Raw genomic sequence first — 25918 nt, 5'->3', positions numbered from 1 at the left:
ACCCAGAGGGAAGACCCTGCTCGGAACTCACACAGGTGCAACCTGGAAATGTGGGGACCAGACTCCTGTGGGGCTGCCTCTGATAAATGGGGAAAGGGGGGGCCAACATATAAATGCTTCCCCCTTTTATCCAAGAGGCAGATCGGATGGTGTTGAGATACACTGCAGAAGGTTCCTCGAAAGTTCTGGCTGGCGGCAGCAGTGCCCATGGCACTGACAGCACATCCTTGTGTTGGGTCTCCTTCTCTCCTTGTTTCCTCCCCCATCCTTATTCCTGCTTCCCGGAATCCTGTTCCCAAATATACTACCTAAGCGCACAGCAGTGCTGGTCTGAGGCCCTGCTTTCAGGGGAACCCAGGCTAAGACACTTGTGTTAGAACCTGGCTCTGTCCACAGTCCAGTAATGGAGTGAGGGTTTCTAGCACACAACGATTAAGTCTAAGCCTTAGGCACTAATCAGCACTCACGGCGAGAATCAGCCCAAGCTGACACAGACAAAAGTCAGGCGATGGTGTGGCCTGACTCACCAAATTGTGGAAATAAAGGGGGTAGGCAGTTGCTATTATTTAAAAAATCATTTTATTTATTAAAACATCCTCATTTCCCAAGGCACTTCAGGAGCCTTCACAAAAATATGGTTTTTATCCAGGTGAAGCATATGCTTTAGGAGTACCATGGTAACAATCATAAAAGACAGTTACACCGAACACAAAATATCTCCCAGTGTGATGTGACTGAAGTGAGCAACGCTGAAAGACTGTGAATACAATTTGACTTTCTTCTTTGTAATTTTTTCCCATGATTAGGTATCACAAAAGGAACACATATAATGACGTCATTGTTGGCACTCAGAGAAGGTGCTTGTGGTGAAGGCTGATAAGGCCTTGCACGAACGGCCACCGCACACCTTCGCCAGAGGGATTCTGGGTTGAAAAACACAAAAACCAGCAGGCTGGGAACCTGCCCTTTCTAAGTCTATTCTGAAGCGCAAATAACTTAAGCAGAAAAAGACAAACAACAAACAAAACACAAATTTTACTTTATAGTTTTGAGAGAAGAGATGAGTCTGCTTGTCTCTCTTTCTCACTGATCGACTTCCTTCAAACCACACATCAGAAACCACAGTAACTAAATTTGATTTACACCGCAGTGGAAAACAAGAAGAGGTCGAGACTCAGCAATGCATCTCATATGGGCCTGGACAGGCCCAGTGCTTGGATCAGATGTAAACAAGTCTGCCCAGTAGTCACACCGAGTGGTACAAGGGCTCACATTCAATACACTTGCCCTTGTTCTAAACCTGATCAGTTCCCTCCACAGTCATCACCTTTAGGTTTCCCCAGGTCTGTGCTCCCCTGCCTGGGGAAGCAACAATCCCAGTTAATGTGCCCTGTGACTAAAAAAGTGTGAGAAATCAAACTCCCTGTGCGATCCTTTCTTTCCTCTAAAGTGCACCATGACAGGGAAATGGGGAGAATGTTAGGCGGGGAGATGCGACCTCCCGTCCTTTTTGGGAGGTGTGAAATTAACATGTAAATTTAGCAGGTGCCTCTCCTATTCTGCCAGGTCCCACACGTCCTGGTGAATAGTTAACTTCTTAGGAAGCGCCCACCCACCATCCGCCAAGTCCGTACGTTAGGACGTATCTCAAGTTGTCCGTCTAGAGGGAGAGTTGTGTGCCAGGACCAGAGGCAGCCTCTGAGTTCGGCTGTCCAGCCAGAAGCAGGTCGGACACAGGGGCAGCAGGATGAACAGCAAAGACCTCCCCCGCTGAAGTACTCGGTGTCTACACAAGCAGCTTCTGACAAGACACGGTCTTCCCTCCTCACCTTCTCATGCACTGGAGGTTGTGTTATAAGGCTGTGCTTTTAAGGACTGTGGAGCTTTCTTCGCCATCTTTTAACATCCTTGTGTGGCCTGGAGTTTGCCTGTATTTTATTCTATGAAAACAAGCAAAAGCAATGTTAGTAACAAATCTTTAAAAAGATGTCTACCGGTCTCTAAGCAGACAAACAAAACCCAGACCTGAGGTTATCTCACTAAGGGGAAGAAAAGTCTTATAGCAGATTCTGAAAGGCTTCTCCTGGTCTCTGCTGTCCCAGAGCTGCCATATTGAGAAATACATGGTGACAAGGTGGTCTGGGTCAGACCAGACAGGACGGTCTGTAAGCACCTTGTCATTTCTGACCCTCTGATGACTAAACTAGTCCACGGTGTCTGTGAGAGTTTGTGGGGAATTCTTAGCCAGGCCCAGACTCAGTGCATCAACACTGCAACCCAGACAACCTTACCCTTTGACCCTTAGCATCTGGTCAATGGTGTCCGGGAGGGGAGTGCCAAAGCTCTCTGGGAGGAACAAGGTGAGAATGGCTGTCAGGATGGTCAGACTTCCCATGAGAATGTAGGGCAGGAAGCGGTCATAGGCACCTATAGCAAAGTAGACAGAACCCCATGCCAGGGATGCGGTCAGACTTGGTCTCCCTCCCTCTGTGCTCCCAGGACTCTAAAGGGAGCCACATGCCTCCTAGGCCTCTGCACCTTCCACAGTCTGAGCTGCCAGACTGGAATCTGGCACTGGGACAAGTCTCAGAACCGAGCTGGCACAGAGGTGCCCAGAGGTCCAGCAGCACCTCATGGTGCACGGAAGAGATGCATACCACGAGGAGGGGACTGAGCCGTGATTACTGGTCCTATTTCCCAATGCTGGGTTTCCACGGAACTCAAGTTCTCATCCAGGCACAGGAATAACTCCTCCACCTCTCCACATGGGTCACAACTTGCTCAGTTTGCCTTTAGGCCAGACAAGGTGTTTCTGCTTGTCAGATCCATGTCGTATGTTCACAACATGTTCTGGGTACTTTCAAGGTGGCTGCCAACCCACCCCAAAGATGTGCCGGTAAGGGGATGTGCCAGGGAACAGAAGCTGCCCCGAGAAAACAATTTCAAGGAAGAATAAATCGGTGCTCCACTACATAAAAATGCCACAAGGCAGGGGCACCTGGGTGGCTCAGTTGGTTAAGTGTCTGCCTTCGGCTCAGGTCATGATCCTAGGGTCCTGGGATCGAACCCTGTACTGGGCTCCCTACTCAGTGGGGAACCTGCTTCTCCCTCTCCCTCTGCTTGCTGCTCCCCCTGCTTTGCACTCTCGCTCTCTCTCAAATAAATAAATAAATAAAAATAAGTAAATAAATAAAATCTTAAAAAAAAAAAGGCACAAGGCAGATCTATACACAGTATAAAACCAAAGGGCTCCAAATGACAATAATTCTCAGCCCATCAGACCTCTTGAATGACCATCTTTCCCTCCATGTTCTTTTTATACTCTGATTCCAAGAAGAAATTTCTCCAATTAAGTACATGGGCTCCTGCCACCACCAGGCAGTTTCTTAGGATAAGGAAACCGTACTCTGACGGAAGGCCTGGGATGGCTAAAACAGAAATAAAACTCTCTGCTGGCTTATCTCACTGATTTCCAGCTAGTCTATAAGTTGTCTTCCACGTACAAGTGATAGCGTCCTCCACAGGATGCCTGGACACATGCTTTCTCCAGGCACAGGTCTGGTCCTGGACAGATCCCATTTGCTGTGGGTGCCAGCTTTGCTGTTAACGACCCTCCATGGCTCACGTTAAGGGCCTTCAGTGCTTGCACCCTACCTCCTAAGTGCCCTCGGCTCACGGCACTCACCGAGGTAAACGAAGTAGGGAGACAGGATGCTCCCCAGGCGGGATGCTGTGGAGCTGACTCCCACACCCATGTTTCTGACCACGGTGGGGTACAGCTCGGCCGTGTACACGTACACCATGGAGAAGGCAGCAGTGACTCCAAACTTGCCCACCATCACCAGGATGGTGGCCAAGTAATACAGACCTGGAGGGAAAGGGAAGAGAGTGGAAGGCACCAGCTCACACTATGCTGCTACCAGGGGGCGCTCGAAGCAAACATACTTTCTCCTTTTTGGGATGTGGGGGACAGTTTCTCTGATGTCCTGCTGTGGGCTAAGTGGCTGTAGCCAAGACGTCCCTCCAAGTTAATTACTGAGAGGAGGCTGGGACCTGTAGCTGTGTGAGGACCCGCTCTTCTTAGCCTACAGACCACCGAGGTGAGCCCCTCAACAGCCCAAGTAAAGCTGCTCCAGTCCACAACTCATTAAAGACATGCCTGTCAAGGGGTCAGGTGGCACCCCAGAACCACACTCCGCATGCACAGTGGAATTAATGAAGGACCTGTGGATGAATGGGAGTGTCCCTCTACTTAGACCTCAACAATTCAAAGGCCAGCAGACCCCCAGGAATGATCCTCCGAACTACCCTGCTTGCCGTGCCAGTGGCGAGACTCTGAGTGGCCCATGGGTCACCCTGGGCTCTGGGGTGAACCTCTATGTGTGTACCCTGATGGACTCCCCTGCCAGGCTGCAGTGGGGCTGTTCCTGTGCAGAGTGCTGCCAGGTTGAGGGACCCACACACAATCCCCAGAGACCCCCAAATCCAGAGGTACACTGATAACTCTGGGCACCACGGTGGAATAGGAGGGTCCACAAACTGTTCAATGAATTGTGGAAAAGGGCTACCTCCTGCCCATCTGTGGGACACCAAGACAGTTTAAAAAATAAAATCCGGGGCGCCTGGGTGGCAGAGCGGTTAAGCGTCTGCCTTCGGCTCAGGGCGTGATCCCGGCGTTATGGGATCGAGCCCCACATCAGGCTCCTCTGCTGTGAGCCTGCTTCTTCCTCTCCCACTCCCCCTGCTTGTGTTCCCTCTCTCGCTGGCTGTCTCTGTCTCTGTCAAATAAATAAATAAAATCTTTAAAAAAAAATGAAAATAAAATCCAGCTAATGGCCTGTGAGAACCATTCCCGGACCCTCCCTTTGTCTCTTCCAGCTCCCTCTTCTTCCTCACACACTCCAGGGTTCTGCCCTCCTCAGGCTCTCTGCTTCTTATTTCACCTACGTTTCTGCTCGACTGCCCCCTCTTCAGGGCCACTGTCCATGACCACTCTATAGAAACTTGTTCTCCACCGTCCTTTATTGTTATGATAAAAGGTAACCCAGTCCATACCATAGTAAGCATTTTATTTACTTGTCTGCTATCTTCTCAACTAGAGTGTGAGCTCCAGGAGGGCCTGGGGATCTGCCCGACTCGTTTACTTCTGCGTCATTACTTCATGCCCTAAACACAGTGCCTAGCCCAGAGAGGCACTCCGGAGCTACTCGTTGAATAAATAAATGACTAAAATAGTGCCAGGTTAAAAAGCCATGGGTTTGGCTCTCTTTCCTCCCCCTTACTCTGCAGAGAAAAACACATATGCACTCATTAACTTGGGCAGAGAGTACCATTAACCACCAGCCCTATATGGCTGCTCTCACCACTCCCCCAAAGCCCCGGCCATGACCAGTGTCTGGTCCCAGGAGACACTGTCTCTTGATTTTTTTGGTGAAGGATGCAGATACTCAAGTGAGCTGTCATAGCATGATTTTCTTTGCTTTATGAACTGGGGGAGACAGCCTGGTAGAGGATGAGTGACTCAGCGAAAACCCCGGACCACAGACGCACAGGGTGCCTACCTGGGGGCACCAGCTGCACGAAGAGGAGAACGCTGCCACCCAGGAAGAGGGCTGTGGCCATGGAATAGCGCCGGGGCAGGTGCTGCAGCAGCAGCCAGGCCAGCACATACGCTGGGACTTCAACCACTGCCGAAAGGAAGCAGTTCACATAGATGTCCCCGTGCAAGTTCGGAGTGTCGAGGGAGAGCCCGAAATAGCCCACTGATATGGTCATCCTGAAACAGAGTGCAGGGCGGCAAAGCTGGAGAAGCAGTAGCCACGTGCCTCCCAATCGGAACAACTTTAAAAATACAATTATTGCAGGAAATTCAAAACTATCCTTACCAGGAGGACAGCAGGTTTAACCCCGAGTCTTCTTAGGACAAAAGAATTTTTCCTAACCCCATGTTGGGCCAGAGCAATATCAGAGTATTCCCAACAGAGTGTCCCAGCAAAAAGGCTTATATAGTTTAGACAGATTTACTTTGTTGAACTCCACCCCCCCCACACCGCCCAAAACCCAATAAGAGCCTCCAACCCGCCTTTTGGCTTTAAAAACCCTGAGCTGAAGTACCTACAAAAGCTACTTCCCTCCCTTCTGACCCTCCCCAAATCCAGCAACTGCAGAAGGAGGGAGGGAATGAGCAGAGAGGCCGGTATCGAGTGGGGTGTGACAGGACTGGAGGGATAGGATAACGTAAGGAACAATCATTAGGTCAAACATTTGGAGAAAGATCTCCCCAGCAGACCTTCCGTCTGTGGCATCCAGCCAGGAGGAGGCTGGACAGAGGCGGCAGACCCCAACCCCACTGTCCTCGTGGAGAAGAGGAGGAACTCCCAATGGCGGGCCACGTCGTCTCTCCTCTGCGTGCTCCCCGGCGTCCCAGGCCTGGACCCTATCCCTAGTTCGCACTCTCTCTGCTGATGACCAGCACTCTTTGGCAAACCAGACCTTTATGGATTAGAAGGCTTTTAACTCATCTGCATGTTGAAACCACAGCTGCTACCATTCAGGGAAAAGGGACTGTCCAGGAGTCCCTGGGGAATCCAGAACTAGAGAAGCACCTGGGTGAACCACAGAAGAGGTGACTCATCGCAGGCTTGCCAGTCTGTGGTGCAGGCTGAATGCTGGTCCTGTCTGAGGCCAACAGAAGGGTGGTGCACTGCCCTGAGGGATCCTGGGCCATTAGTTGGAAATGGGTGATTCACAGTACCCCTCCAGGGAGCCGAAGAGCTGGCTGTCCCAAAGCTAGATGACTCTAGTAATAGGGACTTGGAGATGAAGTCTGCCTTTGTCACCCAGCAAGCTCAGGTATTCCAGAATCCCAGAGATGAAGTCTGCCTTTGTCACCCAGCAGGCTCAGGTATTCCAAAATCCCAAGGGTCTAGCCACTGAACAAATGCTACTGAGGCACTAGGCTGTGTCCCCCTCTCTGGTAACTCACAAATGCCCTCTTGACACACTTGGAGAAATGCCTCATTAGAAGGAGCCTGAGGAGGCCATCTAGGCCATGGCCCTGCCTCCAGGGCAGTCTCTGAACATCCCAGAGGGAAGATGTCCTGCTTCCACATTTCCAGACTACTTAGCAGTCTGTGTAATGTAAAGGACATAACGGTTTCCCTTAGATCCTTCTTAAAGGCTTCCCCTGTCTTCTTCAGTCACTGTCTGAGGCACAGGTGACAGAAACAAAATAGGGACCACAGTGACCAAGGATCTGCCTCAGGACCTGCAGGGATTCCCCGAAGACTCCACAGCTTCCCCCAAATCCCCCCAACAGATTTCATGCTTTTTCTGAGATTCTGTCAAGCTCAGATTATGATATGCCCACTTCCTTCATTGCAAGGCAGATCCTTTCTACCTTTTGATGACAAAGGCTTTCAGTTTTGGTCTGAGACACATCTGCAAATGAAAGTCACTGCCAGACGCTTTGTCTGGAAGCTTCAGGTAGGTCTCACTTACGCACCACAGAATTATGGACATGACGGTGACCATTCGGATATTCCGGGTTCGAAGCAGATCCAGAATGCTGTGGGACTGCTGCTTCTCAGAACTCAGGTCTTGCAGCTGCATGAGCGATACAATAAGGGCAAGGGGGGGAGAGGCTGGAGACTCGGGGATCCAATAATATACCCAAAACCCTGCATCTCTGAGTTGGCGAGTGTTTTGTTTCTTTCTTGAAAAGAAAAGTAAGTACGGTGAATGTATCTTGAGCTGTGAAAGGCCTCCCTAGGCCTTGTCAATGACCCATTAGTGAAGGAGAATAAGGAGGAAAAGTAGGTGACTGGTCCCTCAGGGGATGCAGCCAAGGTGAGGCCCAAGCTGACAGCTCCCTCTTGGCCCCACCTCCAGCCTCCATCAGTGGCCACATTCCAGGGAGGCCTCTGAGCATTCCTTCCCAAGGCTGGCTCCCTGCCCTCTAGGTCAGAGAGAGAAACTAGCTGTGTAGTTTATTGATCTGATATTTTAAAAGAATTAATGTTTTGAGTCCTCATACCATGTAGTTACTGGTCTACTTCCAAGGAAAAAAATTTCAGATAGAAAAACAGGAAAATTGACCTCAGCTTCACCCAGAGTTAACTTCCTATGAAATTTGGCACAGCCAAGAACATTAATAAACCACACGTCTAAACACAGTGATGTTGCTTTCTTAAGCAAACCCAGCTTTGGAGTTTGTTTTTCTCGAGTTAGCAGTTCAACAAGAGGTCAGCTTTTGACTTAATGGAGCCCCCGAAATAGCCTCATTTCCTCAAAGATGCCAGTGGGGTTCTGGGTTCACCCAGACTGACCCCCCCCACTGAAAAGCCATCAAGGCTCCACACTTAAAAGCCCTCCCTGCCATCTCCTCTCACCCTGATGTCTGTGCTTTAGAGCCCCTTCCAATACACGCTCAGTGGGAGCTGTTGCTGGGCCAGCACTTAACTGTGAGGCCAGCAGGGCCCAAGCCAGCAGCTCTCTGATGCCTGTAGTAACTGGTCTCCCTTTCCTAAGCCCTGGGTCTGCATCCCGAGTCCCAGGCGTCTCTCATGTTCCTTCTGCAGACACTTCAGTGTGACTGTTGGTGGCTGTTCCCAGCAGATCAGAGACACATTCCAGAAGCCCTTCAGCCAGCAATTACAACTTCTAACCTCTTGTGGTAGTCATGAGACTAAGGAAAACTGCCTGCTGCAGAGGGTGGAGGGAGAGGGAACAGGAAGGAGAAGCAAGACCCAGGAATCAGGCAGAGCCAGGAAATTACTCATGGTGCATGAGAACAGGGTTTGCAAGAGGGGTGGGGTAGGGGGAAGGGGCGGATATCAAGAAGGGCCTGGGTCCAAGAGGACATGCAACAACTAACGACTGGTGAGTGGAAGGAGACTGAACATTTCTAACTCCAAACCTACCTCTGCTTCCTAATACATACTATATTTCTTTTAAGATGAGAAACTACGTAAGACATAAGAAACAATGATTTCCCACAATGCCAACTTCGTGAAAGGCCAATTACTCAGACAATGCATTATTCAAATTAATGGTTTAACTATATGATTGCCTAGAAAAGAATTACATAAAGTATAACAATTTAAAACCCATGAGAAAGGTGAAGAGATTTAGACAGTTGGTGCCTTCTCCCCAACTTGTGAATTTTAACAGGGCCTGCTTTGGGCAGCTGGGGCTCAGGCAGGGACAGGGCTGGGCTCCTGCGTGGTGCTGCCCTAACATCATGGTCACGAGACCCTCCCACCAGCTCCCTTGCAATGCTTACCTCACTTGACTCGAAGATAGTTGAAGGTGCAACGATCCCATTCATTTTGGCAGCCTTGCGGATGATCACCTCTGCCTCTTTAAGTCGTCCCTGAGAGATGAGCCATCGGGGGGACTCAGGGATGAACCTGGAAGTACAAGGAGCCATCCCGCTGAGACCATGCTGCCCAACAGACCAGGTGTAGCATATGTAGAGGTGGGAAATGCGGTTTTAGAACCAGATGTGGGTTTGGGGAATGTCTGGTGTTTCCAGACCAAGCAAAGATATGGTTCACACCATACCCACTAAGGATCCAAAGTGTGAGCTTCTGAGTACCCTGAAGTGCACAAAATTTAGAGAGGCCTGCACACCACGCTGGGATTCCCCTTCAGGCTGGCCACCTCCATTTCTGGAGTGGTGGTGCCACCTGCTGGGCACTGAAGACACAGGCACAAGATGGGCTCCCGAAGCCTGGCTTCTGTGGTGGGCGCAGGCCAGCCCAGCCCCTGCCCCGCTGTACTCTCCTGCTTGGCCCCAGCATCCACAGAAGCTTCTGCACTGGCCTCTTAGCCTGTAGTTTTCCTCACTCCCCACCTCAGAGCCATCCAAGTGAACTGTCAGACCCCCTACCTGTATTTCTCAAAGCAGCTGGGACTTTGAGACTTTGTGGATCTTACCTCACTCGATGGCCCCTGTCCTTTGGTCATGACCAGGACCCAATGCTGTGCTCTGTGTCCTCTCCCATTATGCTCTGAAATGCTCTCAGCTCTGAGCAGAGCCGTGATCTCAACAACCCTACCTGCAAGGTGCGATTCCTGTCTCAGTCCCTCTGCTGTGTTCCCTCTCTCGGTAGGGAAGGCCTCCTCTCTGCCTGCCTAACTCTTCTATCTTGGAGGCCCATAGGGAGCCTGGCTTCCTCTGTGTAGCCACCCGGAGGACCCTCACTTCCAGTGCTCTCCCTCCAGTGGCATGAGGCCTCAGGAACACACAGCCAGAACAGGGGCCTAGGCTGTCTTGTCAGTCTGATAACTTCCTGAAGGTCATGCTAGACCCCATCATCTCTTACTTACTACTACTTCTTCTCCCTGCACTTCGATTGGCCTAGCACAGGACTGAGAACAAGTCTGTTGATGTCTGGGGATTTCGTTTTGTTTTCTTTTTGGTTCTTCTGAGTGTGGAGAAAACATTCTTAAAATGACTTACAAAGAATTTATACTTCCCGTCTCTGGGAGCCCTAATGGGGATTTGTGGCTTGCTGCTGCCCCCTAGTGAACGCCAAACAGTAGACATCCGCGGGCGGGCACAAGCGACACTCACCACCAGAGAGCCACACACAGCACCCCGGGCACCGTCAGCGCCAGCAGCAGCATCCGCCAGTCTCTGATGAAGTAGGCAAACAGTGGCAGCGTCATGAAGCCAAACGCGTAAAATATGCACACTCCTAATGTGGAGAATATGATACGAACTGACTTGCCAAGAATTTCTGTTCCTGTTCGTGACAAGGGAGGAGGCATGTTAGTCCTTTAATTTAGGTCATTTCCTTATTCACCTTCTCTTGTATAATTCTCAACATATAGGAATTAAAGAAGCTATGCCCTACGGACGGATGGCATTCTGAACCTGCTGCAGGCTGACCACCTGCTGGGGTGCCCCCCTGTGACCGCTTAGGCTTCTCAGGGACGGTTCCGCCTTGCAAACTGCATCACTTCCCCAAGCCATATGCTAAAGATGCCACGTGAGGCCTCAAAATGTAATCCTCCCGTGAGGAAGAATTTATGAAAGGGGAAGTCATCATGAAGGATACCCATGCGGGCTCCAAGAAATATTTTTAAGAAAAGATTATTTTATTGGATGTGAAGAGAAAGAAATAATCCTTTCAACATACCACCCAAGGAGCCCAAAGACCAACAAGCTAGAGTCAGATTCCTCCAGACAGTAAGACTGGTGACTCTTCAGTGAGAACAAGCCAAAGCCCCACAGTGTGTATTCAGAATTAAAACTCTGGGACTCAAGCCCCTTCGTATCAATTTGTTCTCGCCAGTTTCACTGGACACAATGCTTTGCAGAAGAGGCAGCCTTCTTCCTTGGTGAGCCTGCCATTCGTGGCCCTTGCTCCTCATATCATGTCTCTATCTTTCCTTAGCAACCTCAGCTCTGGGAAGGTCCTGTTTTTTTCATGGATGATCTTGAGTGAATTCTAGTAAAATGGCTACTGAATACTAATGAGACCAAGGTGCACATCTCCAAGACCAGAAAAGATCTGGAACTCAGCATTCTGGCTGTCGTGCTCCTGGGGACTCAAGGTTGGGCAAACTGCATTCAGCACACAGCCCTGGTTGGTGTTGCTAGAGACCACTTCCCCTTGAGGGACACCACAGCCGTCTCTAGAGAGTGGGTGGTGGGGTGATGGTGAAACACAGGATCAAGTACTCAACTCCAACTTGATGGCCATACCCAGGACAAATGCTGCCACGTAGTTGGAGATCTGGCCCATGCCCACAAGGACAAACAGCACAGTAAACATCTCAAAGTTCTTCGAGAAGATCTGTAGGAAGCTGAAGCCCGTCTGCATGCCCATGGTCACAAAGAGCACGTTCTTCCGACCAAACCTGGGAAGGAAAAGAGAGTGACAGAGATCCAGCTGGCAGAAGGCAGCAGAAATGGGTCCCACCAGGAGGGACTTTCCCCAGAGCCATCCAGGGAGGGGTCATGGACGGTGCTGCCAGGGTAAAGGGCACAGACACCATCTCCAGTCCCGGTGCTGTTACTCGGCGGCCCGGGCACCAGGATCAATGTGCGGCCCAGGCACCAGGACTGCCCTCAAGGCAGTGCCAGAATTACGATAATGATTGCAAGAGATCAAAATGCATTCACTATGCTTAAATCCATACATTCATGGATTTTTTTTTTTTAAGAACTGGTTTACTTTGGAGAATGATAGAGAAGTCTTTTTAAATGAAGACTGGTAAATAGAGGGAAAGAAACATTTGTCCTGAAATTCCTATGTAAAGTATATGAACAGGAACCAATAACGGATGAGGGAAAATATCATTGTATAAAAAGTATTCCAACGACTAAATGAAAAAGAAGTGATAAACTTAGAATATCCCCATTTTATATTCCTCAGTAAATGGGCATTATGTTGGGGCATTATGTTTCAGTGACTGCTAACAGTCTTTTCAGGAAGACATAACTGAATTAGCATGATTCCTAGTCTCACTAAAGGGTATGAGCCTGGATCTGATGAAGTCTCCAGATCCAGCCACTAATTTGCAAGAAATACAGAGAAAGGAGGAATAATGATGACCTTGAGTACACCATGAGTACACAGCCAGCAAAATCCAGACAGGGAAATTCTATGTGGAACAGCCCTGGCTGCAAAAGATAAAACGTCTGGCAAGGAAAAGGATGGAGGGAGAATCCCTGAGTCAATCCCGCAAAAACTTACCAAAAATTTTTAAGTGCGCAAGACTAAAGTTGTGTTTAAGGATACACATCTGGCTGATAAAACTGCAAAAACCCCACAAGAAGTGATTACTGTAACAGCCAGGCTGGTGGTTACTTATGGGGGGAGGCTGTGGTGCCTGGGATGGGACATGTGCACGGGGGCTCCTTGGTGGCCAGCAAGGTTCTTATCTTGACTTGGTGGTAGGTACAAGGTTATTTCCCTGGAATAATTCATCAACCCACACATTTGTTCTGTGTGGTTTTCTGTATCTGTGTTCATTAAAAAAAATTTTTTTTTAATATTGGTTTTTTTGGTGGGTTTATTCTGTTTTAAAGACAGCGTCATAGTCAGGGAGGAACAAGTCAATGTACTTCACTCAATCTAGCGGGTTCAGCCTGACTCTGGCCAGGGCTGGCTGATACTCATTTCCATTCAATGAATGTATATTTGAACCTCAATTATATACTAGGCGCTAGGGATACAGGTGAAATATAAAACACAGACCAAAACTCTTGTTTCTACCCTCGAGGGGCTTTTAGTCTACAGGTGGTAAGACAGGCAGGAATCATATTCTCATCAAACAACCATACTACTGAACGTGCAATCACACACTGACATGAGCATGCTGAAGGACCAGCGCCCAGGTTCACAAGAGACACGACCAAGGAACCTACCCTGGCCTGAGAATAGGGGTTGGGGACGTGGGCATTCAGGGAAGGTCTCCCTGATGACGGGACACTGAGATGAGGCCCAAAGAAGAAGTTATTATTGACAAGGGGGAGTAGGTGTAGGGACCAAGCTTTTGATGATAGTCACTGTATACTGGAGGGGACCAACATTATGTATGATAATACCTCTTATTTACCCATTGCTGATAGGTGCTATGAAGAAAAGGCACAAGGAAGTAGGTAATATAAACCAGGGACCCTGAATTAGCCTTCATGGTCAAGGAAGGTCATAGGAGTGGTTGGGGAATGCTGAGAAGAGCACACACAAGCATGGCTGGAGGGGGCATGAAGACCTGTGTAGACAGCAGCCAGCATGACGGCATGAGCTGTTCAACAGAAGACCACAGGGGTTGGGGGGCAACAAGCTGCAAAAGGCCTTGTTGCCATGTTAAAGAGTTTGGCACTTCTCTCCACTGAAACAGGTTGTCTGTTTGTTTTTGGTGCTATTGGCATCTAATAAGTAGAGGCCAGAGATGTTCTAAACATCCTAAAATGCCCAGGATAGTGTCCCATAACACAAAATTCTCTGGCTCAAAATGTCAACAGTGCCAAGGTTGAGAAACCCTGTCTAGAAGGAGACCAAGTCCCCCTGCATTATTCTGTAACAAGAGCACCCAACATGCCAACCAAGGGAAGGTCCCTTCGTACAGGGAGACAGGTGTGACCTCTACTCATGCCTTCCCTTCCCATGGGCTCCCTGGGATGGATGGTAGGGAAAAGAAAGACCCAGCGAATCCTTACATAGCATCGGTCCTTAGCAACCAGTCTGGGGTTGGGCTCAGAAATGGTCACTTTCAAAGTCTGTCAACAAAATATCAACCACACATGTGCTTACAAAAATAGTAAGTTATCAGTCTACCTCTTCCCAGGGCTGTGCCCCTCTGGTAATTCATGCGCATAAAGGTAACTCAATAAGGTCAGATAAAATGTGGTGACCACCCAGGGCTATTTTCATTGCTCTTGAATTTCAGGCTTATTGATCTTTGCCCTCCACGAAAAGTTACTGTTGATATTCCAGACAAGCTTGGTCCGTACACCTACTACTGCTCTGAGGTCATTTGTGGACCTAGGGTTTTGAGCGAGCTTATTTAGCAGTAATGAGATCACAAACTGTCCATACCGTGCTGCCTGGCGCCTTCCCTGAGGGTGTCACCAAGCTTGAGGGGTGATGCTGGGAGCTGAAGGAGGGCCTCAGCCCAAACAGCCACGCTTTTAGCTACTTCATTTACTTGACTTAGATGCCCTGCTTAAAAGAAGTCTGCTGATGAGATTTCTAGAGGGTTTGTAAAACACTGTACTTGCCCTTCAGAAGACTAAGGTGGTCCTCAACATACTCATTAATTTTGCTTCTACTGTTTCCTTGGGATCAGATCTGTGGAGATGAAACACTTTCCTCAGGCAATCATGGTGTTCATGGTAATCAGGTTCTCAGGCTAGCCCACAAAGGTCTGCTTAACCCATGACACAGCTGACCCAAGAAAATGCACTGAGTTTCAACTTCAAACTTGGGGTACCTCCTCCTTGATTTTCACATCAAGGATATTCCTCTTTCAGCTGCCACTTAACCCCGTGACAGGGGATCTCCCAGCAGCCCACCTGGAAGGTCTCAAAGCTCTGTCCCGGGCAGCCCCTCCTCTCACTCTACACTCTTCCCGGGCAATCTCCTCCATGCTCCAGATGCTTCGCTGAGGGTCCTATGGAGCTGACAATTCCCAAATGTGTTTCTCCAGCCCACACATTTCCTGGAACACCAGAGCCACACATCCAACTGCAGGCTCACTTCATCCATTTAGGACTCTCATAGTCACCCCAAATTCAGTACGTTCAAACTGAGTTCCACATCTTCTCCTACAAAATGTTCCTCTTCCAGAGTTCTTTGTCTTAGAGATGGGCATTGTCACCTGCTCAGTTGTAGAGGCCCAAAATTTTCTCCTGCATCCAACCCACAGCCAAGTCCTGTTGGCTGGACCTCCTACCTACCTCTCCTCTCCATTTCTACCACGATCAGCCTAGTCCAAACCATCATCATTTCCCACATAAATTATGGTGACAGCCTCTTAATTGGTCTCTCCACAACCCCTCTTTCTTCCTTTCAATACTTTCTCTGCAACGTTATCAGATAATCACTTAAAAAATATATAAATCTGATTACGCCACACTCCTGCTTTATAAAACTCTCAATAGCTCCCCACTGCTCTGTGACTAAAGCCCAAACTCCTACGTGTCATCAGTTAAGCCTGGCTTGCTCTTTTGCTTGGGCCTCCACCTGCCTCACCTGCTTCTTCTCTGTCACTCTCCACACCTCCACCACAAAGACTTTTTTCCAGTTCCTTTTTTTTTTTTAAAGATTTTATTTATTTATTTGATACAGAGAGAGCGCACAAGCAGGGGGAGCAGCAGGCAAAGGGAGAGGGAGAAGCAGGGCTTCCCACCAAGCGGAGAGACTGACGTGGGGCTCGATCCCAGGACCCTGGGATCACAACCTGAGCCAAAGGCAGACGCTTAACCAACTGAGCCACCCAGGCGGCCCTTTTCTTCAGTTCCTAAAGTGTGCCACCTCTTCTTGAGTCCAGGCTTAATTAAGTACAGCTCTCTTTGCCCACAATGCTCCTTCCTCTCTCCATTCCTTTATCACTGGCTGATTTCTGTTCCTCTTTCCCCTCACCTTCTCAGGGCAGCTTCTCCGGGCCTCCTCCATCAGACCTTCTCTTAGCATCCTGTACTTCTTCTCTGTATCACTTACACCATGAAGGACAAGTATACCCCTCAGTTAGAAGTTTAATATATTCTGCCTTGTGAGAAGGCAAGTTCTAGAAGAGGATGGCCCGAGAACAGAGGGTCAAGAATCTTTGGGCCTAAATCCTAGTTTTGCCACTTGCTGGCTTTGGGACTGTGTGAGTCATTTAGCTCCTCTGGGTTCCATTTCCCCCACCTGTAAAATGAGAGTAATAATACTTCCTACTTCATAGGTTATGATGGGATTATTTGTTTTTCTTTCTTTTAAGTTTGTACAGTGCTTATAAGAGTGGCTGGCACATATTAGGTGTTGTGCGTTTGTTAGAGAAATATAAGTAATCAATTGATGCTTGCTGCTAGATTAAGGATCTCGGGAAGCAAAGGTCTTTCCCCTGAAAGGGAATGTGGCTCAGACTTGTCTAGAATTGTCAATCAGTGGTCATGGCCTATTGACTCTTCAATGCTCACTGGTGACTACAAGAATTTGTCCCTTTTCTAGTGGTCATGGCCTATTTGACTCTTTAATGCTCACTGGTGACTGCAAGAATTTGTCCCTTTTCTAATGGCTAGATGACACTTGGGAAACACAAATCTAGTGAGAAATGCACATATTTCTCATGAGGAATGGATTCTCAGGTAAAGACATTTCTCTAGTGAGAAATGCACATATTTCTCATGAGGAATGGATTCTCAGGTAAAGACAATAATCTATAGAGGTAAACATGCCAAACATATCACCTGAGTTTGTGCTACGGGATAATACATGTTTGTTCTTAAAGCAGGATGACATTCTCACCCTGAACTCTATTAGACCCCAACCAGCTGGGAGGATGCTGGACTCCACTGGGTGATCCAGTACGGCCAAGGACCTTGGTGAAGGCTACTCTTCTCACTGTGGGCTTCTCCAACAGTCTGGAGCCCTGGGGTAGGAAGATACCACATAATGGACCCCTCTGAGAACTTCAGGGAAACTATGGACCTTTCTCCAGAAAAAAAAAATGTTCATATACAATCTCTAAAATTTTGCACATAATTTTAAGAGTAGAACTCCTTAAGCCATGGAATTTGAGTTAAAAGCTTTGGAATTACATAAACCACCTGCTTATGGATCAAACAGTACATGTGCTGCTTGCTGTCAAGCAGGTGCTATGAGCGCAGGTATCTTAGCTAAGGGGCATCAGCACTGTGAGCACAAGAGTTTTGCCCATTATGCCACTAATAGCTAGTGAGACCTCGTCTCCTCATGCACAAAGAATGATGGCTCGGGGGACACACAGAGGTGGCCACTCACGGTACACCTTAAGATCGTCACAAAGTTCATGTGCATGTGTGTGGCGTCCACCTCTCCCATGCTCGGGGACATGAAAGAATCACCTAGGGAGGCCAGCCAGGCTGGCGCAAGAAGTGAATCATGGCATATCTCCTGGCCAACTGGATTATGGGTACACTTAGCTCAGGTTGTCCTGCTCAGCAGGAATGAGGGAGAAGAGGTTGTTGGCTCTCTTTACTTGGTATGGAGTCTATACTACAGACACAGCTGCTTCTTCTTTTCAAACACAAAGCCCTGGGATGAGATAACACTACCATCTGAGGTCAAGAGCCAGGCACATACGTGCTCCTTGCTTTGTGCTTTGGTCCCCTGCAGCTGCAGCAGATAGACACCCACCTTACCTGTCTGAGAGCTGCCCCGAAACGAAGGAGCCCACCAGCACACCCACGAAAAACAAGGAGATTGTGAGCGGGGCCTTCCAGTCATCCTCACACACCAGGTTCCACTGTAAGGGGAGCAAAGAGATGTATCACTCACTTCTTTTGTTAAATGTTTTAAATTTATGGCCTCTTGGAAAACGAAATGAAATGAGAATATCCTATATCCCTGCAGGTTCTGTTTACATTATTGCATGGGTACGTGTGCTCATTCAGGTAGGCAAAGGCATGGGTGGACAGCAAGGCAGACAAGGTCCCCCCTCACAGGAAGAGTGGGCCCTTTCCCATCCTGATTTTCATAGCTTTCAGCTCCATTGTTCTGCTACAAATTGGAAGAGGGAGGATAGGTAGGGAGCAAGTACAGCGTCCATCTGTCAATCCAGGAGAAAGTGAGGTCTTTCATGGTTACTTCTAAGAATCGGGGGGAGCCCAGAGCTGTGGACAGGGCAGGGCACCCTTTCAGTGGGCTTCAGGCCATAGACAGGAATGGCATACGAATGGTTCTAGAGCAGGGCTCTGGGGCTCTAAGAGTTAAGGCATCCAGCAAGGGACTGCAACCAGAGGGTCTGGGTATGCACCATCTGAATCTGTTCTTGCAGTTCTGTTCAGGGCCCCACTCTGAGCCAATGAGCCCTGGGATACTCAGGTGACATTTACAGCTGGGATCCCTGATGCCATGCCCACAACACTAGGCCCAGTTACAGCCAAGAGGTCAGAGCTGGGAGTCAAGAAACTGGGTTTAGCTTCTACTCCACTGTTAACTGGTTATCCAACATCAGACAAGATCCCCCCCCCCATTTTGCCTTTTTCCCCAAGTATAAAACAGGGATGGGGTTATGGAACAGGCTGCACTGTTTCCCAGCTCGCAATGTGCAGTTCCATCTACAGTTCCCATGAAAATAGGTCTGCAGGCAGGGGGAAGCAGTGGAACATTCAGACGCTGGGTCATCCCAGCCTAACAAGGAGCCAAAAAAAGGAAGAAAAAGCAAAACAAAAAGCTTGGTGGGTCCCAGAAAAATGTTTCCCAGAACAGAGAGATGGTGCTCAGTAATCACCAAGAAGGCTGCCCTCCAGAGAATTCAGACCCTGGCCCGCCTGGTGCCAGGCTGCTGGCCTACGCTCCGTGGGGCCTGCTGGCTCCCCAGTAACGGAGGCAGGGGGAATGTGCGGCTTCCAAGAAAGCATTTCTTCCAGGCCAGTGACAGAGGGAAAAACAAGTCTGCTTCCCTGCTGGGCAGTGTGTGTACACAGCCTGTGGGCACCTCAGCGGGGCGGGAAGCAGTCCCCAGGGTGGACATGAAGAACCCCCGCAGCTCATGATGAGGCTCACTTAGCCGCACAGCTGGCTCTTCGCTCCGAAATAAACCTTGGATGGGCTGAGAGTGGTGTGGTGACCCCCGCCAAAAGGAAGAAGTGGAGATCTCAAACTCAGATCTAGAGAAAGTTCAGATTAGCAGGAGGCAAGAATACTGGAGCACCAATGCCTGGGTACTGAGGTGATAGCAGCCCTCCCACCTCTGCAGCCTCGGTGGCGCTAGCACCTAGACACCACCTCTCTTCTAGAAGGGTGAGTGCTCCAAGGGCAGCTTCCATACAGATAGGGCTGCTAAAGTCAGGATGGGATGGGGCGCCTGGGTGACTCAGTCGGTGAAGCGTCTGCCTTCGACTCAGGTCATGATCCCAGTGCTGGGTCCTGGGATTGAGCCCCGCATCGGGCTCCTTGTTCATCGGGGAGCCTGCTTCTCTCTCTGCCTGACGCTCCCACTATTTGTGTTTTTTCTTTCTCTATCTCTCTGACAAATAAATAAATAAAATCTTGAAAGAAAAAGAAAGAGAGAGAGAGGGAAGGAGGGAAGGAAGAGAAAGGAAAAGAAAAAAGAAAAGAAAAGAGAAAAGAGAAAAGAAAAAAAGGAAGCCAGTCAGTCAGAATGAGAGTGGCCAGTGAGCCAGAGCTAGGAGCCTGGTGAGGGGCTACCGGCCTCCAAGTGTTAGGTAAAGTGTTAGCAGGAGCTTCAGGGGCCAGATTACAGCCATTACTGCTCTGATAATGGGATCCATTTCCAGCAAGCATGCATTAACTTTTGTAGCAACAGAGATGAAAAAAGGAAGAAAGGTCAGTAGCTGTTTTTCACTGGGACTCTCACGAGGGTTCGGGACTCCTACAGCTGAGTGAGACTACAAACCCAGAGGGGCTTCTATGCCCCCCCGCCACAATGTTGGGTCCCCCAGGGCCGGCTGGAATTCTGGGCTGACAAGGCCAGCTGCTACCTGAAACCAGGTCAGACTATGCTCTGCAGGAGAAAAGGTATCTGTCATGCTCATCTTGGGGTAGGTTGCCAGAGCATCTCTCCAGGGCCAGCAGCCTCACCCCCACCACTGGGTCCAGCCTGTCCTTACTCTGGGCAAATGTGTAACTCCCTGGAGTAACTGGGCTCTCAATCCACCACTGACAATTGTTTTTTTGTTTGTTTGTTTGTTTGTTTTGGGGGGGAGGGGCAGAGGGAGAAGGAAAGAGTGAATCTTAAGCCGGCTCCACGCCCAGTGCAGAGCCCTGCATGGGGCTCGATCTCATGACCCTGGGATATTGACCTGAGCAGAAATCAAGAGTCGGAAGCTTAACCAACTGAGCTGCCCAGGCACACCCACCACTGACGATTCTTAACAATCCTCAAGCCCTGGTTTTGGGCCCTTCAAAAGCCAACATAAGTTAATACTTCCTTCCCACTGGCCACAGGGAGCCTATGGATAGGGCCAGGAGAGATAATAGGTCTCAAAAAATGAACACAAGGGCAGGTATGGACCATATCCTACCCAGCCAAGCCACTCACTTACCTGTCAACCACCAAATGGATTGCAGTGGGGCCAGGACTTGGGGTAGGATGAGAAGCCCAATGGAGTCCAAGCTATGCATCCAAGGCTTGTTGCGTTTGCAAAGGAATCTAGTGTTCCTATACTGAGCTCCTGGCTCCCTAGCCGGGACTAAAGCAGCTATAGACTAGTCCACTGATGCTTCCACTCGCTGTGTGGGATGGGCTGTACTGGCTGATGATAACAAGTCTCAGAGTTAGAACTAAATGTGTGGGTTTAGGATTCAAGTCATGAGTCTAGCACTGTGACCCCTCAGCTGGGTGAGCTGTGAGAGTGGGCACACCCTGAAAAACATCTGGAAGCCACTCTGGCAAGGGGCCTGACTTGTGACCCTTCCTGGTCAGAAATGTGCCTCTCTAGTTGTGATGCTTCCATGGATCTCTCTCTTTCTGTCTCAGAGCTTTTTAAATTGTACACTTTACTTACGTGCCGTTTCTTTTTTTTTTTTTTTTAAGATTTTATTTATTTATTCGACAGAGACAGAGACAGCCAGCGAGAGAGGGAACACAAGCAGGGGGAGTGGGAGAGGAAGAGGCAGGCTCATAGCAGAGGAGCCTGATGTGGGGCTCGATCCCACAATGCCGGGATCACGCCCTGAGCCGAAGGCAGAAGCTCAACCGCTGTGCCACCCAGGCGCCCCTTATGTGTCGTTTCTTATATGTCAATTACACCTCAAAAAAGCTGTTAACATTTTTAAGAAGTGAGAGAATTGTGTCTCTCGTACACACTATATAATTAGAGCTCCTTCTCAGTTATGAGATATAAAGAGATGATGTGGTTCTCCGGGACTAAATGTTCTTACTTGTGATTTGGCTGGAAGGGAAAAAAGATAGGGTCAGTGCCCATAGGGCAGAAGCTCTTCCCTGAGATGTACCTAGCCTGACCGCATCGATGGTCATCGATAGTCAAACACCCTGATAAGCACCACCTGTTACTGAATGCCATGTATTCCTACTCACATTTTGTCCTGCCTGCTGCTGCAGTTAATGGCAGATCCTTGCCCCCACGGGTGTCAGGGCAAGGAGACAAAGGATTTGCTGCTATGTCCTCTATAATGCCTGTCAGCGCCCTGCAGAGGAGAGGCTGTTTGGTACACGGATGAATAAAAGGGCTGTTTGGTACAAGAGATGAATAAAAGGGCTGTTACCTTTCAACACCATAGTATCCTTTGGGCTTGGACCTTAGGCTTGGCTGCTCAAAACCCATATGAACCCTGAACTTTAATCTCTAGGATAGATTTTACTTATTTATTTATTTTCTTGCTCCTTCACCCACTTCCCTGTGTCAGCTCTAAGAACTTTGACCCAGGGTGTTGCTTCTCAGCTAGCTAGAGTGGGGCTCCATCTGACCACTCATGGCCAGATGTGTCTGCTACGACTGTGTGCGCACAGGGGCCTCAGGGACCTCCACAACTGACCTCTCTTGCTTGCCATCAGCTCCAAAGGCAAGGCTAAGGGTCTGCATTTCCCTTAAGTGAGAGCAAAGACTTAACAGTGAGGCACAAGCTCCAGGTCCTTCCCCAAAGGAGTCAGCCCAGCCCTGCCTCCCAGGTTGACGTGGCTTTTCCATCAGGAGGCTCTCCTATCTTCCAAGAGTATCTATACATGAGATAAGACTGACCGACAAGATAGTCCAGAGCAAGAGGCGTTTCATGACAACAAGGAGTGAGTAAGAATATTGCTACGGGCTGGGGGAGGAGATTTCAAAGAATAGAAAGGACAGAAGCAAAGGGACACAGACAACTGCCAGGTCTTAGATAAAGGGACCCCAATTCATGGCTGCCAGAAGGGCTCTAAGTTTCTAAAAGAATCTTTCTGGCTGCAAGCTGGGCTAGGGAGACACCTAAAAGCAGGCAGCGCAGGCAGCCTGAGAAATCACCCAGGTTTCAGAGGAGGGGGCAGTCCTGGGCCAAGAAGCACTCAGGGATTGGAGCAGCCCTGCCAGGTGGGATGGCTGATTCTCCAGTACTCCAGGCATGAATGAGGGGCTGGGAAAGGGGCCAGCCTAGAAGCACAGGGGCCACCAAACTATTCCCAAAACACTCCCTTTCACCTCAGAGTGTCACCTCCTCTCCACCAATCCCAACACCTTGTTGCAGATCCATATAGGCACAAGCCACAGTTTGTGGGCTGGGCCGTTACATTTTCTTTAAAATATTTCAGTCAATGCTTTTTGACCAGCCCCAAGTTTCCTTTCTATGAATTAAACTGTCCTTTCCTTCTTTAGCTCTCAAACTTTAGACATTTCTTAAATTGTTCATTAATACATTCAACAAAAATTTCCCTGAGTACCTCTGTCTGTATCCAGCATGTCAGGGAGATGCCAAGATGTAAAACTACCACAAAGTTTAGTATTACACATACATATTTCAATTAAAAAAAAAAATCAAGCAGGAGATCTACAATTTTCGTCTTCTGCTGAGAAACAAAGAAGAATTCAATACCAATGTACTTAAAAACACCTCTATTTATGATCTGGGGCAGAGGGCAGGCTTGAAACATTTAGCAGACACAGGGCTAGTTGCAGTGGTCAGCAGGCCAGGTCTGGGTTGAAAAAAAATCAGAATGTTAATGCAGTAACTTCCACTGTTCACCAGGGAGGAACAAGCAGCCTCAGACTTAAAAGTCAGGCATTCCAGCATCCCAAAACAAAGGGCTAAGTAATGTATTAACCTCGCCTCCCCAAAAAGGCTGACAACCTATAAGTAGGTAAAAGGGCACACAGCTCTTATGAAACTGCTAAGACAGCTAAATAAATAGGCTAAATACAAAAAAAAGAAAGATTGACATTAGCAGCGACGTAGCTGCTTCTCAAGGACCCTTCCATTAGAGCCAACCTTTGGGAGCTCATCAGTGCCACCACCAGCCTTAGCCCAAGATAGGACAGGGGCAGTGAAGCAAGACCAAACGACTAGGGTAAGCTGAGGGAACCTAGAAATCAGGGTAAAACCCAAAAAGATGCCATGAGCTTCTTCTGACTTCACTGCCTCCCCCTACCATGGGCAGCCAGAAGCAGAATTTGCAGGGACTCCTGTGTCGTGATGTATGGCTTCTCCCTGGTGGCCTCTGCCAGCAACCTGAGGCACAGCCTCTGTTCCTACAACTCTCATTGGCTTCCAGGAGTGTGACAGATTTGCTTGTGAGGCATAACAAGCCTGAGGACACTGGAATGATGTCACTAGCTGAGAGATCCCAGTGGGACTCAGATCACACTCCTACTACATATATGTGGGAGTTAAGGAGGCACAGATGCTGGGGACATCAAACGTCCAAACATACAGAGAAACAGAGCACATGTACAGAGCACATGTGCATGCACATGTGCACAAACACACACAAGTCTCAGAGCAGTGATTATATTTCCCTGAAGGGTGACACCCCCAGAAGAAACATAAGAGGGGCCTCAGGACCCCTGTAAGCCCCTTTGAGTCTCCAGTAGGTTTTAATGCCATACCAGGACCCATGTACCCTCCCCGTTAACTCTTTCCCTGTGAACCCTGCCTTCCTAGGTTGCCTGCTGTTCCAGTCTTTGCATCTGAAGAGCTAACCACCCCAGACTCAGAAAGGCTGCCACCTCCAGGAAGCTTTCCCAATCTGTGAATCTCTGATCCTGAACTCAGAGAAACTGGTGCCTGTTCAGGACTCTTCTCACTGTTCTGTTAGCTCATTTCTGCTGAAGACTCAGGAGAGTTAGAGTTCCAGCCCCTGAGTAAGATGCAAGGCACATGGACAAGCCATACATGTAGCTCTAATGACTGCAGGGTCACCAGGGAACAGACAAAGCCATCCAAAAAAGAAAATCCAAGGGGTTCAGGAATGAGAAGTTCCCACCCCCCACACACAATTCCTAGGAAAAAAGTGGTATGCTTTAACTAAATCTGACCAACGACACTACCTTCGAATACTGTAAAACATCCCAGGGCAACAAGTCACCCTGAATGGATCTTCAGATGCATGCACCCTAAAATTCTGATAACTAACCATAAGCAAAAGGTAAACAATTTCTGATAGGGTATGACCAGACCGTCATTTTGGGGTGAGGGTGGGTGAGGAAAGAGTAACTGGAGAAGGGAGCATGTGACCATTTTATACACATGCTTCCTTTAGCTTTAGAAGTTCTTCAAGAAAGAAAAGTAGTGTTTCTCTCTGTCAACAGATGCCAAGAGACTAGAGGGAAAACTGTGACAGCCCAATAGCCCAAGCTCTGGCTCTGCTCCACTCAACACTCCCACCTCCATCTAGAAGAAGTTTTCGATTATTTAGGGTCTTAGAGTACCTACCAGGGGCCACCACGGCCTTCTTGGCTCCCTCTTCAATGTGGCCATCAAGAAAGGTGGCCAGCAGGGCACCAGTGCTATGAGGGACATGGTCTGGTTAGAAGTCACTTCGCAAAGTGGTGCCTGGAGGATGCCCACTTTGAGGTGTGTAGTGTGTTGGGGGAGAGAGGGACAGCATCCAGCGCGAAGGTCCTCCCCACGTTCCGGTCCCCGGCCTCGGCACGGGGACTGATACCCACCTCGGTCACGATGGTGGACAGGTAGATGTCCCGGTTGAACTCCCAGCCATCCACGCAGCTCTCCTGCTCCAGCTTCTCCAGGTTCACGTCGCGCCCCGGCTCCAGCCCGAGCGCCGAGAAGTTGGCGATAGCCGCGAGCCGGTAGCGCCGGCAGCTGTGAGGCACCTCGCGGCCGTCCTGCAGCCGCAGCGGGATACTGTGGTTGCGCCACGCGCGGCTCAGGTTCGCGGTGTCCGGCACCCGGCAGCGGTGTTCCGGGACGGCGGCCAGGAACACGACTGACATGCCATTGAAGCCGTTGGGGATGATGCTGGCGCTGAGCAGGAAGAAGATGAGGCGCTGGAAGGGCCCCCACTCGCCTAGGAAGATGGTCGCCTCGTCGTAGTCCCGCATGCCGCCTGCAGCGGCCCGCGGCGCGCGGTCCGGGGTCGAAGGACGCGGCGCCGTGAGGGGGCGGGGGGCAGAGGCGGAGCGTGCGCGTGCGTGCGCGCGTGCGCGCCGGGCCCTCTCCTCGCTACAGAACGCAGGACCGGCCAAAGACGGCTCTCGGGTAGAGGAGGCTCGCGAGCTCTCGCCGCTCCGGCGACCCGCCTTACATAGAGCTCAAGGCCGGGCGGGCTCTGGGACTGGGCTATGCGGCACGACCGGGGCGGG

At 49.5% G+C, this 25918-nt stretch overlaps 1 protein-coding gene across 3 annotated transcripts in view; it reads right to left on the bottom strand.

Moving 5' to 3' along the window:
• Positions 1–560: 560 nt before the first annotated feature.
• SLC22A5 (solute carrier family 22 member 5) overlaps positions 561–25918 on the bottom strand; it is a 25750-nt gene continuing 392 nt past the window's right edge. Inside the window, exons 2-11 of one of the 3 annotated variants that reach the window (XM_034655992.1) lie at positions 25265–25623; positions 17846–17949; positions 11717–11871; positions 10580–10751; positions 9284–9410; positions 7505–7605; positions 5562–5776; positions 3686–3868; positions 2292–2427; positions 561–1940 (exon numbers count right to left, since the gene is read on the bottom strand). In XM_034655992.1, the coding sequence (XP_034511883.1) occupies positions 1853–1940; positions 2292–2427; positions 3686–3868; positions 5562–5776; positions 7505–7605; positions 9284–9410; positions 10580–10751; positions 11717–11871; positions 17846–17949; positions 25265–25549 (1566 nt within the window). In that variant the 5' untranslated portion in view covers positions 25550–25623 and the 3' untranslated portion in view covers positions 561–1852. Of the gene's footprint in view, positions 1941–2291; positions 2428–3685; positions 3869–5561; positions 5777–7504; positions 7606–9283; positions 9411–10579; positions 10752–11716; positions 11872–17845; positions 17950–25264; positions 25900–25918 lie in introns of those variants that run through there. The other 2 variants (XM_002912895.4, XM_034655993.1) reach the window with 2 other exon arrangements.

This window comes from Ailuropoda melanoleuca, chromosome 3, assembly GCF_002007445.2.
Source record: "Ailuropoda melanoleuca isolate Jingjing chromosome 3, ASM200744v2, whole genome shotgun sequence".
Classification (NCBI taxonomy): Eukaryota; Metazoa; Chordata; class Mammalia; order Carnivora; family Ursidae; genus Ailuropoda; species Ailuropoda melanoleuca.
This window is presented reverse-complemented; position numbering and strand designations above follow the sequence as displayed.